At 38.1% G+C, this 19599-nt stretch overlaps 1 protein-coding gene across 1 annotated transcript in view; it reads left to right on the forward strand.

The window, feature by feature from the left end:
- LOC118811086 (probable E3 ubiquitin-protein ligase HERC4) overlaps positions 1–15675 on the forward strand; it is a 43913-nt gene extending 28238 nt beyond the window's left edge. Inside the window, exons 28-47 of the mRNA XM_036575295.1 lie at positions 629–720; positions 856–986; positions 1807–1934; positions 4065–4138; positions 4224–4348; positions 5004–5063; positions 5183–5288; positions 5960–6152; positions 7018–7181; positions 7298–7372; positions 7611–7682; positions 7765–7848; positions 7942–8040; positions 9221–9361; positions 10204–10370; positions 10487–10550; positions 10651–10721; positions 12235–12418; positions 13966–14068; positions 14814–15675. Coding sequence (XP_036431188.1) covers positions 629–720; positions 856–986; positions 1807–1934; positions 4065–4138; positions 4224–4348; positions 5004–5063; positions 5183–5288; positions 5960–6152; positions 7018–7181; positions 7298–7372; positions 7611–7682; positions 7765–7848; positions 7942–8040; positions 9221–9361; positions 10204–10370; positions 10487–10550; positions 10651–10721; positions 12235–12418; positions 13966–14068; positions 14814–15025 — 2345 coding nt within the window. The 3' untranslated portion in view covers positions 15026–15675. The remainder of the gene's footprint in view (positions 1–628; positions 721–855; positions 987–1806; positions 1935–4064; positions 4139–4223; positions 4349–5003; positions 5064–5182; positions 5289–5959; positions 6153–7017; positions 7182–7297; positions 7373–7610; positions 7683–7764; positions 7849–7941; positions 8041–9220; positions 9362–10203; positions 10371–10486; positions 10551–10650; positions 10722–12234; positions 12419–13965; positions 14069–14813) is intronic.
- Positions 15676–19599: the final 3924 nt, after the last annotated feature.

The raw sequence follows: 19599 nt of genomic DNA on the forward strand, positions 1-19599 counted from the left end.
CTCATTTATCTTATATCAGCCTTAAAGACACAGTAACTAAAACTAGAACAACCTATTTAATTCTAAGGGACAAAGAGAGGTGAGAAAATGATCTTGGAAAAAATGAATTATGACCATTTTGGTACATAAAAGCACACAGGACCTCAGTGAAAACAATACAAAAGAAGCAAAAAGGTAGAGCCTGGACGCTCTCATTCCCAAGTGTCCCAGCTGTACGTCTTACTGCTGGTTTTGACACAGTGGCTAAGGCACACACACGTAATTAATGAAAGCATAACTAGTTCAGAGAACATCAAATGAATCTCTAATAATCCCATTATCTGCCTGCTATGAGCCTTGAAGGCTGCAGACCACATAATGTAAGAAGAAGAGAAAATATGTAATTTGCAATGTGTTATTTTTAGAGATCTGAATATTTAGATTTCAGTCAGGAAGTGAGCTTAAACATGCCATAGTTTAACTATCTATAGTCTTTTACTATACTGTACATTGTCTTCCTATTCTCAGTTTGATGCATATTTTACAGCCTTGGCGTTCATAACTGGTAGAACATACTGTTATAAATGAAGGCCACACTTCATATGTGTTTAAAACTATTCAATGATGACTATTCGACTTCTTCCCACAGACAGATACATTCCAGCCTGTGTGAATAACCTGAGCTTCAAGAAAACAGCCTTCATCTCATGTGGAGAGGAGCACACTGCCACTTTGTCAAAGGTATCACAACTGAAAATGAGTGTAATTTAACTACATACTGCACACTGTTTACCACACTGATATAATGTCTAAATAAAGTAACAGTTAATTGTTGAGAAACAATTGCAATATGATGCTTTTGTTATTTTTCTTCAGGGAGGAACTGTTTTCACATTTGGATTGGGTCGTTATGGCCAGCTCGGACATAACTCGTTCAGAGATGAACACCGACCTAGAGTGGTGGGTGCACTCTGGGGGTCAGAGGTGTCCCAGATCACCTGTGGAAGGTAGATTTGATTTGTGTATATGGTCTTATACAAAAAATTTGAACACCCCCAGTCAAATGACGTTGTTTGTAACCCCTTAAATGGCCATGGCCCACTGATAAGCCCAAATTTTAATTATAGACTTCTATAGCCTAAGAATAGCTCAGCCAGTTTGCACTGAAGTCCCTGAATAATAATCCTTAGTATGTAATAAGCCTTTATGAGATTTTATGGGGTTAACACATCCTCCACAGGGATCAAATTTAAATATGACATTTTTCGGCAAATGTCAATGCACAGTTTCCATTTCTTTGCTCGGTTTAACATATTGAGAAAAAAAAACATTAAATATAAAATTGTGCCGTAACTTTTGCACCACGTTTTATTTTTTCCAGTACTTTAAATGTTAAGTAAAAGTAATTGTGCATTAAAATGTGCAGAAGTGTGTCCTCTGTAGAGGATGTGTAACTTATTTTGATCAACAGAACATCACTAGGGATGCCCAAACTTTTGCATATGACTGTTTGCCTAAATATGCAAACTGCTGTCGAGTTTAGAGCAGTGGTGTCCAAAAGGGCTACTTTCCTGCAGAGTTTAGGTCCAGCCTGTATCCAATAAGCTGCCCCGCCCCTTACTTAACTCTAGTACATCTGATCCAGCCAATCAGGTTAATTAGCGGGAGCAGGTGTGACAAACTGTGATTGGAACTAGGCTCTGCAGGAGGGTAGATCTCCAGGACCAGGGTTGTAGACCACTGGTTTAGAATAACACATTCAGCCCATGAGACAAACAGACTGCACTGCAGGTCATTCCTGTTAACTTTTCATTACATGAATTTAAGGTATCACACTTTGGCACTGGTTGGATCATCAAAAACGATCTACTTGTTTGGATGTGGAGAGCAGGGACAGCTGGGAAATGGACAGAGAACCAATCAGTGTGTGCCACTTCCTGTACACCTGCCAGCAGGTAATTAACAGTTCTTATAGTTTTTTTACTATCGCTAAGAAGCAATTTTAGTGCCAAACTCTTCACACCTGACTCTGCAGAAACATGCAGATTTTCATGCCCAAATTGCTCTGTAGCTGTAACAACAATGCAAAACAGATCAAAATAAATTGATTCCATTAATACATCAACACTAGCATTCTTACAAAAGAAATATTATATCAGTCAGAGCACGCTCCCCTGAAAAACACTGACAGCTGTTGGCATTGAAGGGGAACTCCACTGATTTTCAAAAATTCTTTGGAATTAAATGGCTGAGATGTAAACAACATCATTCAGAGTGGTTTGGTGTGAAATGCTTTGTTCTAGGGAAACTTGCAGAATCAGAATTCTTTACAGTGGTGGTGATGGGAACCAGGCATCTGAAGAGTTTAGTGCCTCTAAAGCTCCCTCACAGAAAGTTATTACATGAAATGGTTACATATGTGCTGCCTGATGGCTGAGACACTGTTTTATGATTTACCAAAATACTCTAAACTGAATGTCAAATTACAGTTTTAAAGACATTCGTAAAATCTGACAAAAATCGTGATAACGTAACATAAATAGTGTGTGGTGTTTGGTTTAATAACAGTCATTCTATTGAATTCACAGGTATGTTACACTTGAAAAACATCTTAGGGTTACAATGTATTTATATTTTAAAATAAATCAAAAAGTTATTTTAACAATTACACCTTCTTGAGCCTCAATTTAGCAATATTGGTTTTTAAATCAACTACATTGAATTCCAAGCACCACAGAAGTGCTTGTCCTCACAGTCATGTGTAAAGGGTGAGGTTTTCTGCAGTTTTAACTACAATAATCTATACATGACTATGAAATGTATAATTTAAATGACGTAAGGAAAACAAATGCCAAATAAATATTATAAAATATATAATGAAAATTGTGGTCCCCAGGATTTGTGTCACTGGTGTTACTGCATAACAAAAAATCTCTTATTTTGAAATAAAAATCACACTGATGACATCACTTGACTACCTTTTACCTATTTTCTGAGGATCTATGATGAAAAGCACATGGTAAGTCCACTGTGTCTTTTCAGTTATCAGACATTTTCTCATTTAGCTCATGATTTCAAATGAAGCTTTTAGTTGAAGTCACTGGTGTGACCTACTTTATTCTTAGGTAATTGTGATAAAATAGATAAAATATGACTCTAATGGATAGATGAAAAAGTGGACCGTAGAATGACCCACCACACAGAAAATGTGCTTTTTTTGGGTTGTTCTGCCTACTGCATTTGCACAGATCTCCACAAGGGGGGGGGGGGGGGGTATTTTCTCGCTTGCACCGTAACCAGCAAGCTGATTGGCTCTTTTTAGTGAAGGGTGGGACTTTCTATTTACACACAGTCAGCAGTTTGTCTGTTTAACCAGTATCATTTCGGGGCTTTCATTGGTGGCAAGGAAAAAACTGGTCCAGAGTGCTGTTGTGCTGACTGTGTGGAGAGTTTTATAAAATAGAATTCAGTACTGAAAATGCTTATTAGCAGTCTCTGGGGCAGTACCCCTCTTGTCACCGGGGTGGGGCCCTCAAGGGTAGATCTCAGTACCTTTATTCAGGGAACATAATTGTACCATAATCCATTGAAATTATATTTTCTAAGTTGTACTGACTCCACACACCCCGTCTCGTCTCCAGTCTTTTTATTTTATTGTTCTGTTTTAAAACATCAGGTTATGAAAAGGTACAAATATGTACTTTTCACGTCAAAAAACTTATTTAAGATACACAATTGAACCTTAAAACCACTGTTGTACCTTTGAGGGAACATTTACATTGTTTGTACCTTGATGAACAAAAAATGTACCTGCACAGAACCTTTATTTCTAACAGTGGAACAGCCTAGAGCAGCTGATCTTAAGACCTCGAGGACCTGCGAGAGCAATGACGTTTTAGTAACTCTGCAATATAAGAGGGTGTGGCTCTGTTGAGAGCTTTAAAAATAAATAAAAGAATAAAAGGAGGCTGAAAGCAGAGTAATATGTTCTCTTTCCTTAGCAGCCATGAGCAATCATGTAGCTATAAAAAACTGTTTGAAATGCTGCAAGTAAGATATTAACAAGTGCTGTTTTTTATGTGCAGATGCAAATCACGACCAATCAGTTGAGCAGATCGTTGCTGGTGGGAACCTTTCCTTCGTCTTGTGCTCTCGGCAGGTAAGACGTGGTATTATTGCATAAACTTCTAACAAATTAAAGCTTGCATATTGACTGGAGGGTCTGTTTGGAATTCTGTGTCTAGGAAGCTGATAATAGCTCAGTGCACCCGGAATCGAACCGAGGGAGAGGGATTTTAACGTTGGGGGACCGAATGATTGACAGATGGATATCTGAGTGTGACTCAAATCAGTGGAGGACGATCAAGAAGTGAGTGTTTAAGCGAAACTATAGATGCTCACATGCATCACATTCACCTCTACAGTGCATCAGCTGCATGTTTACAAGTGACAATGTTTTTGTTTGTACAATGATAATTATAAGACACAGATCATCTTAATAGGCCCTTCTTTCCTGACCATCCTGACCCTAAAACAGATGACGTTATGAGCAGAATATTGTTATTAAAAGTAAGACAGTTGTGTGCAAACGTTTGGGTGCCACCGGATTAATTACATGCTTTGTTGGAAGTAAAAATAATTTACACGTTCTCTACAGAGAGCACGCTTCTGCTCATTTAAATGCACATAATTTGATATGTTGGAAAAAAAATAAAGCATAAAAATGTCCTTTGCAAAAGTTAAGGCACATTTTATGCTGTATGTTTTATTTTTTTCAGTATGTTAAACTCAAATAAACATAAATTATGTACTAAAATCTGCAGAAAAATGTCATATTTTGGATTTGTTCCATGTAAAGTAACTCAAATGTGATAACTTATCACTTAAAGCATTTCATTAGCTGGGGTGGGGGGGGGGCAATTTTGCTTATGACTGTTCATCAGTATAGCAATTGAATTAAAGTACTATGTGAATTGATTGTGATTTATGACAGTGTATTGATTTGTTTTTCTGTTTTCAACTAGAGAAATTAAAAGACTGTTCTCATCTGCTGCATGTTTGAATGCGAGCTTCATTAAGAAAAGGTACCTCAGCCATAATTAATACAACATGGTTAAAACTTTAAATCCAAAAACTGGTTAAATGCTACTCCAACTCTGCAGTTTCACTGATTTCATCTGTGTGTATCTCTGTTTCTGTGTAGTTGTGATGGACATTATCAAACTTCTACAAGCTTCTCTGGTTTGGATATGGAATCAGTGAGAGCTGCTGTTGAGCGGTTAGCTCAGAAAGAGAAGGTGCTGTTGGAGGTAAAGCAGCCCAAAGTTCATAAAAAAAACACTCCTGCAAGAAAATGTTTCTGGAGGAACAATTTAGAAGTTTACCGGCTTGCACATGTTCTATATCAGTATATAGGTCTGGTTAGCTAATTGTGATCAGGGGTGCAAAAAGTTGAATCATTGTACTATTGTAGCATTCGGCCAATGCTTAACTTTCCTGTTATCCTCAAATTTACTAACAACTTTTACTTTTGAGGCCAATTTGACCCCAGCAATTTTAGTTTCCGGGAAATATCAAAGTTATGGTGAGAATTATGTTTTCCCCTTCCCAATGTCCTGTGAACTATCAGTGGTTTTTGCGCTACTACAGGTGAGGTTATGTTAGTTTAGGGCCCTAAAGCAGACTTTTTTGTGGATTATAAATATGCATGTTATAGTGAACTCAATATCATCCAAAACAACCAAAAGAAATTTGTGTTAAATGTTGATATTTCTTGTTTTATACAGCTAAAACGTCCTGGGCTCAAACTGACCCCAAAGAACCCCGATGTGTACAGGACGTTGAAAATATATCATGTTAATTTTATGTTTAACCAGCAGCTCTGAGATTACTAACCTTGATTTTGTATAATAAACACTGGCCTGCCAGTTTTAGCAGTTTCTGACCGAGGCTTTAGTGTCTTATGGTGTGTTTGCTTCAGGTAGGGAAGACTGTGGAAAAGGATCTGCTCCCCTCTGTGGGCTCCACTGCTGTTGGTGCTGAAGCTCTGAGAGTTTACCTCATCCTGCCTGAAATCCTCAGAGTGCTGAACAAACCTCTGCATGAGACAAAACTCACTGCTGAATTGGCTTCTGCCATCTTAAAGCTGAACCCTCCTATGCTCCAGGCTTTGGGTAAGCTCTCACCTTGACATGACATTACGTCCTAAGGCAGGGTTTCTCAGCCTCTGGGCAGTAGACCACAAGTTGGCTGGAAAATAGGTCAATACTGAGGGGGTGCTGGTGGTCTGTAGAGGGCTGTCGATGGCACTTTGTAATAAAAATCAGTGAAAAAATGGTTGACATTATAATATAATATAATATAATATAATAATAAACTATATTAATAAATACCCTAAAACAACAGCTTTGTCTATTTTTCGCTCCTTGCTTTTAGAAACAAATGCACTCCACAGATATTTCAGTCGTTGCAACCATTCGGCCTGATTTCTGATATAAAACAAGCTTATGTTTGCCTTATTTGTTGACATTTTATGCTTAGTGATAAATGTTGCATAGTGGGGGGTTAGGCACCCAAATAATTTCCCAAAAATGGAATTTTAAAGCAAAAAAGTTTCATTTTTCTGTGGGCCTTCATACTTTCTAATGACAAATAGGGCCTTGAGGTGGAAAAGGTTGTGAACTCCTCCATAAAGGTTCTGTAATGAGTAGATGTGGTAGTAACTAGTTACATTTACATAAGTTAATGTGCTTAAGTAAAATATTAATGGATATGCACTCTCCTGAGTATTTTCAAATCATGATACTTTTACTTCTCCTCAAGTATATTAGTGAGTAAAGTAATCTCCTTTTACTCAGTTACATTTTTGCCATTCGTGTTTAGTTACCAATTCCATTTTGTGTTTAAATTTAAATTGTTTTACCCAACTATCAGTACTTTTACTAGCATAAATTTAGGGTTTTTCCACCCACCTCTGGTACTGAGTGAAGCTGGAGACACACTGTAGACATATGGATCCCTATTTTGCTGTCTTTTCAGTGAACTACTGGTCTGATCTCTCTGACGACTTCCTTAAACCCTTCGTGGAGCTCTTTCACAAACCATCTGCACACTTGATATCTCAGAGGACATTTAACAGACAAGCAGAATCCTCGGACAAACATCTACAGAACCTTGTGCACATCTTACAGATGCTCTACAAGGTGAATGTATTGTGATGGAATATGAGAAAGATGAATGTAAAGTGTTAAGGTTGTGAAAAGCTTTGAAACTCTTTAACATTTATTTTAAATGAACTTGTCTCATTTTTGTTCTGTAGGCGTCCTGCAGCGGCAAAAGAAAAATCACATCTGGAGATTTTTTCATCTATGAGATCAACTTTCTGTTTGAAATAGTGAGATTTTTATCTAAATCTTTGCAATTCAGGCATGCAAATGTTGCAGTTCATAGTTGGCTAAATTAGCCTCTGTTAATATTATTGTATCTGTACTTGTTCATTCAGTGATCTACAAGTTTCTATTCATATGATATTGTGTTCAACAGCCTGTTCACCATTAAGATTGTATAAATGCTACTGTTGAGCATGTAGGGCAGCATATATCTAATGGCTGGATGTTTTTCTTTAACCACAGTTGCAAACTGTTAATATGGAGCTGAATTGGTTGCCTGACCCTGTAGCGCTCGCAAATAAACAGTATCTAGAGGTGGGTATCCTACACATTCAACTGAAATATGATATTTCAGATCAAATATGAATCATTGACACATTCATTTCCATTGTTGCAGTGTACCCTGGCCCTTCTGAACTCCACTCCTTGCATCTTTAACCTGGAAGCTAAATGCAACCTTCTAAAATTGAGACAAGTGAGGGTATGTAGCCTTTGTTTGTATGTTTACTATCCTCTCTGGTGTGATCCTACATTATCTTACTAATGTTCTCCTTTGGAAATACTGTAATTATAGACTTGCTTCAGGCTGGTGTTGAGACGCAATGAGCTCCTGGAGGACTGTTTCGCTCAGCTGAGAACTGCTAATGAGTTCGCTCTGAAAGGTCGGCTGCAGGTACGGCCAGGAAAATGCAAATGAACTGAACTGAATGCAAATCCGTTTACACTTTATATTTTACACTTTACATCTGACGTAGATCTACAAAGTACAGCTGAAATTGAGCTTACTCAAAAAAAAACAAAAAAAACAGTGGGCTTCGTTCACCAAAATCTTCCCAAGATTTTTCTTGAATTTGTTCTTGAGGAAGGTCCTAAGAAAAAATCTTCGTCAGATTCATGACGTGGTCTTAAACCGCAGACTTGTTCTCACCTTTGTGCTCTTGAGTGTGTGTAGATTCTGTTCTTACCTAAGAACAAATCCCAAATTAGAAATCACTGGTGAATGTCAGCATATTCGAGACATCTGCGTAAGTGGATTTTAAGAAGAAATTTCTACTTAAGAACGGTTGGTGAATGAGGCCCAGTGAGTGTGGTTGTCTCCTTATAAGCTGGAATTTAGAGATTTTACTCTATTCCGACCCACAGATTAGTCATTGCCAGCTACTACCCACAAGCTACACCTCCTCCTATCAAACAGTATATCCAGAACAGGTGGAGGGGTGGGAGTAAGTGCTTCCTTGTCTGAGATTTTTGACCACCGAAAACTGAGGCGTTGCTGGGATTTGAACTCATGATCTCCTGTCTTCCATTCATAGACAATGCTTTCTGCTTGAGTATGAGGAATAATTCAAGTACAGGTCATCATGCTCTGAGCAAACTTATCCTCTATATTTATTCCTGGACACAGAAATTTAAATAACTTAGTGGCTTTTGAGTGACGCAACTGTGTAACTGCTTGATCATCAAGAGATCATGGGGTTGAATCCCACTGACACCACAGCCCTCCAGGGTCAGGAATCTGAGAGGAGTAGCACTCAAACCATCCTCCTTCCAGGCTGGGGACTCTGTGTGGTAAAGGGGAGTCGTAGCCTGTAGGTGGAAACTGACTAAATTGGGGGGAGATACTGAGTAAAGATCCCAAAAATGTAAGCAATTTTACCTTATAAGGAGGCAAACACATTGACTGTGGTTAAATATGTGATGCAGTACTAAAAAGCTGAGTGCCAAACTAAACTAGCACTAAACTAAAACTATGCAGAAGGTTGACTTAAAATTTCACAATGATCTGACTTTCAATTTTTTGCAGTGTAGTTGAAGCATCATACAGTGCATGTGTTTTTCTCATTAATGCACAGGTGGTGTACTCTGAGAAGTTTGAACAAACAGACGTTAATAAAAGAGACTTCTTTCTCAATGCATTTCGCACTTTGTTGGAACCACAATCCAAAATGTTCATGTACAACGACACAAAAACACTGATCTGGTTTCCTGCTGAGGTAAGTCAAGCACATGATTTTGAATGATTAACACACTCAGCATCTCAGCATCCACTTTATTAGGAACACCTGCCTTGTAGGTCCACTCACTGAACTTCATCTACCAGATAGGTCCCCTATGTAGGTGTACATTGACAGACTGTACACTGTAAAAAGTGGCTCGTCAGATCTACTTAAAAAATTACTTAATGTGGTAACAAGTAAAATAACTAGTTTTATTCAACCTAAATAAGTACTTTGAATAAATGATTAATTCAATCAAAGTAATTTTTAAGTTGAATAAAACTGGTTCAATTGCTTGTTACCACATGAAGTCATTTTTTTAAGTAGATCTGATGAGCCACTTTTTACAGTGTAGCCTGACCGTTGCTGGACAGTTTATCAGCTCCCTTCCATCCATTTCCACTGCCCTAAATGGTCCCACCATGAGTGGCTCTGTGGACAGAAACTGACCATTGATGAAGCACTAGAGGATGACTGACGCAAACTGTGCATCAACAGATGGGCCGCAGTCTCTAATTGCTCTAGAGGATGTGTAATTATTTTCACTTGAAAAAAGCAAAACATAATTTGACTGGGGCGCCCAAACTTTTGCATACAAGTCTCATGTTGTAGACATGACATAGAATTAGCTAGTGGACTAAACTGTCATATCTCATGTTCTTTTATTTATCATTTATTAATTCTTCAGTTGACATATTATTAAAATTATGTTCCACTTGTATTGCTTATTACAGTTTTTGTGCCTGGTTACTTTTTTATCTATGTTATGAAGAAAGCAAACAGTATTAAAGAGTGATATTTAGACCTCTAATCTGTACCTTGACCTTTGTTCCTTACAGCCCAGTTTACAGGAGGAGCGCTACTTTCTGTTTGGATGCCTGTGTGGTCTGGCCTTTTACAACAACAGTGTAGTGAACCTGCCCTTTCCGTTAGCCCTGTTCAAGAAGCTTGCTGATGTCCAGCCTTCCCTGGAGGATCTGACTGAGCTTTGTCCTGTTCTTGGAAGGTAAGAACTTTGATATCAGAGTAATCTCGAGCCTCAACATCATTCTCTCAGCCTTTTATAGCTCAGAACACTCAATTACCTGTATCTGTAATGCTAATTAAATGTTCTATAATTAGGAGCTTGCAGTACATACTGGACTACAGGGATGAAGATGTTGATTGCATGGACATGAGTTTCACAGTAAGTGTTTGGTAGTGTGTATGAAAGATTTAAAACAGCTGCGAGAAGTTTCCTACAATATTTAGTTTTTATTCTAATATTTTCCTTTTAACGTATTTAGATCATATGGGACAACAAGGAGGTCGAACTGGATCCAAATGAGCCTGGGAAAGTCGTCACAAGCTCAAACAAGTTAGTTAAACATTCAGACAATGCTTAAAACTATACAAATATATGTAACTTATGTATATGTAACTTATGTAAGGCCACTATTTATTCATTTTTGTTGCATTACTGCCTTTAGCTCCTGCCTACTGGCTTTTATGATAAGTGAGTGAGGGGTAAACAGGTTTCCTGTAGGTCTGTACGATTAAATCATATTTTAATTGTTATCGCGATATGAGTTTCTGCGATAAACACATCCTTAGAGCGGTGATGACAAATTACTTCATACACACAGCACCAGAGAGACATCACTACATTACAAATTGTCAGAAGCTTAATCAGTACTTCTCTGAACTAGGAGTGAACCCTGCTCTCCTACAAAGGAGGCGAGTAACTTAACCATTCGGCTGAACAACCAATCACAAAACACACATGCACAGCTCAAAAACCCTCCATCCTGAACTGCAAGCATGTAAAAATGCATCAAACATTAGGATTGTTCTCACACCCTGCATTGGGTTTTAAATGTGTGAGGCAATAATGGCTACTGTCACAACAAACGTTTGATAACATTTATTTTTGAAACAAAAATAAATAAATAATGTATGTATCTGTTTCTGTGTGGCTGTCTAAAAATAAATATATATTTCATTGTTTCGTAGCCTTTATAGAAAAAGCTGTTGAGATAATCCTGATTGTTTTCTAGCTTTTCAGTGCACAAAAATGTGCTTGCAGTTCTGATGTAAGCAGTTGTCAATTTTTCATTTCCTTCAGTATTTCATTTCTTTTTATGTTGCAGAATGGTAAAATTGTGCTTTTATAATTTTCATATTTTATTATTTGCTTAAAGGAGAAGTTATTTAGATTTCTGTTCACACAACAAAAACGTCTATACTTTACATCCTCTCAGAGGCACACGGCTTTAATAATAATTTATCCCTTCTTATATCGTCATCATGATGTTCGACACCATTGTCAAACATCACATTTTATGTCAATGAGTGCGTTTACATGCACTTAATAATCCAATAACTGCAGGAAATCAGATTTTGTCAGTAATCCGATCAATGTGTTTACATGCTTGGATAATCAGATAATGGGGAACACTGCTTGCTTATTTCCGGTACTGCGGTCCGTTTTTGCACATTTCTAGACCTTACTCAGATCTAAGAGATTGGAGTATGCTGTTTATGTGACCATTTGAATAATCAACTGCAGAAATCCGATTATGATCGGATTATTGAGTGCATGTAAACACACTCAATGTTAGTTTTCTGTCCATTTACTAGAAGTGCGGAAATGCATCAAAATTAGTATCTACTATCAACTGCATGCTAGAGAAACAACAGATAGAGAGGTAGAAAAACTAAATTTGTTCATTTTTATTTACGTCTCTACAAGTATCGATTTTACATTCAGGGAATACAGAGTCTGTAATAGTGCATATTAAATACAAACATGCAGAAAGTAAACTGATATCCTTTGTAAACAAAACGGCACTATACTTTTAACTACATGTTGGCTGTTATCTGTGCTTCAGAAAGGAGTTTGTAGAGGCCTATGTGGATTACGCCATGAACAAGTCAGTGGAGCGAGTGTTTGAGGAGTTCAGGAGGGGCTTCTACAAAGTGTGTGACCGTGACGTGGTGGAGTTCTTCCAGCCCGAGGAGCTTAGAGGAGTGATGGTGGGCACAGAGGAATACGATTGGAGTGCACTCAAAAAGGTGGGATCTCCTACAGTGTACTACTTTTGTAGTGCTTGAGTCCGGCCTAGTCTTGGCCTCAACATCATTTGGACATGGTCTTGTCTCAGTCTCTGTGTAAAGCGGACTCAGAAATTGGAAACTGGAAGCTGAACTTTTCTATCGTTATCAACAAAACCTTAAAACAGAATAAAACAGTCCAAATTAAATCTGCACTCAGATTGGCTAACAGGGAAAACAACTGCTCTTCTCGTTCAATATCCAATCAATGAACAGGTTTATTTTGTATAGTCTAACGTTAAGATCAGCAGGGAGTTCTCTTTCACAGAGAAACTGACAGAGAAGAATTGGAGAGAATCCCAAAGTCCAAGAGGACCTCAGGCTATATTTACTGTCAAGCACTAAGTCAGGGGTCAGCAACCCATATGTTAAGAAGAGCCATTTTGTCCTTTCAACAAAAATTAAACCACCCTGGGAGCCACAACATTTTATGTCCATTTTACCATCTTGGTGGTAAATATGTCTCAGAATATGCTAATGTACTAGTATATATAAAAATATATAATATTAACAAAAACCCAGACGTACTTTGCTCTACTTTAAGCTTTAGCCACTTTTCTCGCATCTCCAGCAGGAAACTTTTAGCAGAACGGTTTCTTGTAAAATGTCTCTCAACATTTGACTTGTTATGAGGCTGAAGTCAGCTTTTCGTTCGCCAGTTTCTTGTTTAAATTTTCTCGTTCCGCCTTAAAATGTGCCTGAGGCGCTAGAACTGCTGCACTATTTAAGTTGGAATGGGAAAATTCGAACAAGAAGCTGGCGAACACGAAGCTGACCTCAGGCTCGTGACTTTTTAGTGTTTGTCTGTTTCTTGTTGCAGATTAAATTTGTCAGGAAACCAACCGGAGTGATTATAAACACAAATAAGTCCATTCGACTCCAAATTATCGATGTTTGTCTTAAATCTTTCTCTTTGCCTTTTCATTAGCTGCTAGCTAGGCAAGATTCTTGTCTGTGTTGCTGTGGTGATCAGCAGTCTGTGTGCCAACCTTTAGGGTTAAAGGGTGAATTAGCTGTTGTACATTAACTCCAGCATTTAAGACCATTTATTGCTAAAACTGCGTTGAACGATCAGCAAAGCTTTATTTTACTGCAAAGGAGGATTTTTTATTTTTACCTACAAATCTAGTTCTGCTGTGGAGCCTCAACAGAGCAGTAAAAAGCTGCATGTTGCCGACCCCTGCACTAAGGAAAGGGTTTGAACACCTCTGTAAATTGTGAAAATTTGTTTATGCTTTTTATTAAGGGCTCTTTTTGCAACATAACAAGAACACTCTCACACACACACATCTTCTAAGCCACTTATCCTTCTGGGTCTCGGGGCTGGAACGAGTAATGAGAACAAATGAATTTTATGTGTTTTAGAGTAAGAGTATGATGTAACATAATGAAAAAGCGAATGGATCTGAATGCTGTCTAAATGGACTGTATGAACTGCACATGACTATTCTTTAAAAACAATACAGATGTACATTTGTATGTTTTCTCTATTTCTTTGTGTTGGATAGAATGCAACTTATGAAGAATTGTTCCATGCAAAACACCCAACTATTGTCTCACTCTGGAAAGTGTTTGATGGACTGTCAGAAAAGGACAAGAAAGCCTTCCTCTGTGAGTCATTTATCTCATTCTACAAACAGAGATTTGCATTTCGCACTGCTTCCTTAGTGGTAGTTTCTATCCACAGAGCCACTCTTCTGGATATCTTTGAGACAGTGGATCACTTTCAAACCTAGCAGAGACGCTGATGCATGTAAAAACACTGCTGTGTCTGATATAATCATACCAGCCCCACACGCTACCATGTCAGTGTCACTGTTGTGCTGAGAATGATTCTCCACCCAAATATTATCGGGACCACTTTACTGTAGGGTGCTGTTCATAAGGCTCTATGACGCCTACATAAGCTTGTCATGAGAACTGACATAATCCTACATAAATGTTCAGAAATGCTTATGCCAATATGCGCCATTCGCTATAAAACTTATATTTGCTGGTTTAGATCAAAGTTAACTAAAGTAGCCTTTATGACAGATGCTGCCTATTGGAATAAGCTTTTATAAACATTTATGTAGAGTTCTGTAGGTTGTCAAGACAAGCTTATGTAGGTGTCATGTAGCCTTATGAACAGCACCCTACAGTAAGGTCTTACCATAATGTCTAATCAATAGCGATCCTGTGGTCAGAAATTGACCTAATAAACAACTCCCATTCATTGATGGTGAATAAGATGGAAGGCTAAACAAGATTTTAAAGACTTCATGAAAAACATGCAGTATTTTAAACATTCTCCAAACATATAAAAGCCAAACATGTAAAAGCACAACTTTTGTTTTGCATCCTTTTTGCTTTACAGTGTTTTTGACGGGGTTCGACCGAGTGCCGATTCTGGGTATGAATCAAGTGAAGATGAGGGTGCGCCCCCTATTAAACTCTACTGAAGACCACCTGCCTCAAGCCCTTACCTGTCATTCCCTGCTGGAGCTCCCCATGTACCAAACCAAGCAAACTCTCAAAGCTAAACTCATGGAGGCCCTACACCACAAGAGGGGCTTCTGGGAGGAATAAAATTTGTCATTAATACACACTGGGCTTTTACCACATTACCTTGGTAATGGTTTTTAATGGTGATGGCTTTCATCTGAAATCAGGGAACTCACATTAAACACTGCGCATATCTGGAAGAATGGAGAAAATATGGTTAGGGAAACATGGTTGTTTGTTTTAACTGTTGAGCGAGAGGTGTATATTTACAGTGGTGCTTGATAGTTTGTGAACTCTTTAGAATTTTCTATATTTCTGCCTAAAATTAGATTTTCCTCAATAAATAAATGACCAAGTCCAATATTTTCAATCAAAATTATGCAGAAATAGAAAACTCTAAAGTGTTTACAAACTTTCAAGCACCACTGTAAGCATTAAATTTATATTGCTTTAAACCCATTCCTGCACTCATGAATCCCTGCACTGGTGAATAAGATGGAAGAAGGCTTATTTTCGGGCGGCACGGTGGCGCAGTGGGTAGCGCTGTCGCCTCACAACAAGAAGGGCCTGGGTTCGATTCCCAGCCGGTCGACCAGGGTAATTTCTGTGTGGAGTTTGCATGTTCTCCCCGTGTCTGCGTGGGTTTCCTCCGGGTACTCCGGTTTCCTCCCACAGTCCAAAGACATGCAGTCAGGCCAATTGGAAATGCTGAATTGCCCCTAGGTGTGAATGTGTGTGTGATTGTATATGTATGTCTGTCTGCCCTGCGATGGACTGGCGACCTGTCCAGGGTGTGTCCTGCCTTCCGCCCGGTGGCAGCTGGGATGGGCTCCAGCACCCCGCCGCGACCCAGAAGGATAGGCGGTTTGGATGATGTATGTATGTAAGGCTTATTTTCAGGCACAGTACACTCAGCGGCAGAGTCAAAACTCCATTGTTTTTGTAGATTATAGTTTTAACCTTGTAAACTGTAGGCTTATTTTCAATGATCTATCATAAGCCTTACTTTTTTATACAGTACCTATACAGTTCTGTAGTTATGCGAGTAAGAAATTGAAGTGTGGACCCACATACAGGCCGTTTAAAGTGTTAAGGAGATATGAAAGCCAGGCTTAGTCAGGCTATCTTTGGCCTTTGTATGATGACCAGTGCCCATCTGCCAAATACCAGACTTGGGTACATAATCAGGATACAAAAAAGTTCCACTATTCTGTAACAGTTACAGAAAACAGATTAGAGATCATAAAAAGGGTAGACAGCAGGATTAAACTCTCTCTTACAAAGCACTCCTGGTGATTTTCTGGCCTGTGCTCATCTCTACGAACTAAATCTTCAGTTAGTGAATAGGGGTAGACAAGGGGGGCACGAAATTACAGAGGAAGCACAATCTTCACCCAATGAATGGCTTATATTGATGATATTAGGGTAACAGGCTAACCTGCTTAGCATTTGCACATTCTTATTACACTAAACACCAGACTTTCCTTGTACATTAAATTTTGAGAGGTTAAAAAGTTTTATTTATTTAGTTACGTATTTATTTTTAGCATATATAATATAGGTAGTTATCCTTTGGGGTAAGAGGTTTCCCCAGACATGGGGCAAAAGGCCCCTTTTAGCATACTGGCCCAAGAATATTAATACAGACACAATGTTTACTGGAGTTTCATTGACTAGCTAGCTTTAGCATTATATGCTAGCTATAGCAACCATTAACTAGAATTAAGAAGCGATTTTAACCGTCTTGTTGGAGATGAGTTTGTATGTGACTTAACTTTACGTGGAGTTTGTTTTATTATGTGCATTAATCATGTACAGTAACCAATTATGTTTTTAATACTTTGTTTAATTTACTATTGTTATTATTGTTGGTATAAGAATGAAAAATATGTGGCAATAATAAAAGGCTAATATAATTATGTAAATTAATATAATCACAATAAATAGTAAATAAAACTGACACTTTGTGTTTCTGTTTTACTGTTTTCTGACTTTGTCTTAGCTTATTAATATGGTGTAGAATCGGTAAGATGTAAACTGAGAGAGGCCTGAATCAAAAATTGAATAATAATCAAACTCATAAATGCAAACACTAGGAATAATTTGACATACACACCAGTCAGCTACAGCATTAAAAAGGCCTGCTTGGTTCTATAGTCATTGTGCATTTTCCCAGTTGTTTTTACTGATATAGGTGCACTTTGTAGTTCTACAATTACAGACTGTAGTCCATCTGTTTCTCTGCATACTTTGTTAGCCCCCTTTCACCCTGTTCTTCAGTGGTCAGGACCCCACAGGACCACCACAGAGCAGGTATTATTTGAGTGGTGGATCATTCTGCGTGGTTTGTGTTGGTCATCTTCTAGTCCTTCATCAGTGGTGTTGGCTGGATATTTTTGGTTGGTGGATCATTCTCAGTCCAGCAATGACACTGAGGTGTTTAAAAACTCCAGCAGCACTGCTGTGTCTGATCTACTCATACCAGCACAGCACACACTAACATGCCACCACCACGTCAGTGTCACTGCAGTGCTGAGAATGATCCACCCCAAATTATACCTGCTCTGTGGTGGTCCTGTGGGGGTCCTGACCATTGAAGAATAGGGTGAAAGGGGGCTAACAAAGTATGCAGAGAAACATTCTGCAATTGTAAAACTACAAATATGGTAAGTGGAGCTGATAAAATGGACAATACGTGTAGAAACAATGAGGTGGCTTTAATGTTATGGCTGATCAGTGTAAATCATATATTCTGTGAAACACAGATGACAAACTAATGCACTGTTTGTCAGAAGGGCTTCTTATCCAAGAGCCTCCTACTGGGGAAAGATACCCCCTTTGTCTGGATCTGAAAGGATGTGTAGCTCTAAAGAATTGCTAAGACTGAACTTTGGAGGTGTGGAAAAATATTCCTGCAGACTTCTTTGAAAACTGAAATGAAATCTCACAATAAAAGGCTGATGTCATATAATATGTAAATAATACTCACAATAAATAATTAAGGAATTAAATTGACATTTCAAGTGTTTCTATTTCACTTTTTTGTCATATGTAATTAATACGAAATGGAGTCTTTAAGATATAAATTGATAGAGGCTTCAATAAAATATATATATATATATATATATATATATATATATATATATATATATCATCTTGGAGATGTTAAATTCACATACAGAAACGGTTTAGCTTTACAGGGAAAGGAGGTTGGGCCTCATTCACCAATGTCTTCCTATATTTTTTCTTAAAATTGTTTTTTGAGAAAGGTCCTAAAAAAGTCAATGTCAGATTCCTGATGTGTTCTTAACCCACAGAAATGTTCGCACATTTGTGCTGTGTGTAGATTCTGTTCTTATCCAAGAACAAATCCCATTAAGAAAACATTGGTAAATGTCAGATTCTTCGTAAAAACTGTGTAAGTGGGTTCCAAGAAGAAAGTTCCTCTTAAGAACGGTTGATGAATGAGGTCCGTTGTTCTTAAGGGAGGGGCATTTTTCCCTCATTTCATCCTGCTGTTTATTTATGATCATTTAGACTTGAATGAACACTACAACATACACATATTCAACTGTAAAATGAAAATAACATGATAAATGATTTTATCTTGATAATTAACTCATATAGCTTACAGAGCAGCACTGCTGAAGGGACCCAGCACACATTCACTCACGTGTTTGCTGAGTAAATTAGCCTATCACATCAAAATATGTTTTTTTATTAAATGCATCATATTCCTATAGCTGATTCATATCTACCCTGCTGGCAGATTGATGCTTTATTAAAGGTGCAGTGTGAAAGATTTAGTGGCATCTACTGGTGAGGTTGCAGATTGCAACCAACTGAGTTCCTCCCCTCACCCCTCCCTGTCTAAGCGTGTAGCAGAACCTACGGTGGCCATCAGGTAGACTGGTACGCTACATAAGGGCAACTTCGGCAATACTCTGAAAGCATTTGTCCCTCATCAGTGATTTCCATCTAGAAAAGGCCAAACTAGTGTTCATCATCGCCTGTCTATATAGTGTCTCTGTCATCAGCTGTCCCGATTTCATTCTGCTTCTTCTTGTTTTTGCTTTTTTGACGAGGAGGATTCACTCTCATTTGCTTTTTCTGGTGCTAAATAATAAGTATGATCCTCCATTTGTCAAAATTTGGGTTCTCAAACTTCTAACAACACAAAATGGTTAGCAACCACTGATTCTTCTTCTTCTGTCTTCCAACTGGTGCTACAGCACCACCAGATTCAAGCTGCCACTTGTATGTAAATATGCGAAAAGCACCCTCTACACTCTTAAAAAGATGGTTCTTTAAGGGTTCTTAAGTAAAGATGATGGTTCTATACAGAACCATGAACACTTAAAGAACCCTTTGCATTATTAAAGGGTTCTTTACATTGTGGAATTGTTCTATAGATGAATGCAAAATGTACTGTATATGGTTCTATATAGAACCTTTTTGAAAAGCGTTCTATAAAGCACCAAAAATGATTATTCTATTGTTACAAGCTTGACATTGTAACAATAGCAGAATGCTTCAGAACCCTTTTTAGTGCTATGAATGACCCTTTTCAAAAAGGATTTATATAGAACCATATACAGCACATTCTCCATCAATCTGAAGAACCATTTCATGCTGCATTGTGCAAAGGGTTCTTTGAG

The sequence above is a fragment of the Colossoma macropomum genome, unplaced genomic scaffold (assembly GCF_904425465.1).
Source record: "Colossoma macropomum unplaced genomic scaffold, Colossoma_macropomum, whole genome shotgun sequence".
Lineage (NCBI taxonomy): Eukaryota > Metazoa > Chordata > Actinopteri > Characiformes > Serrasalmidae > Colossoma > Colossoma macropomum.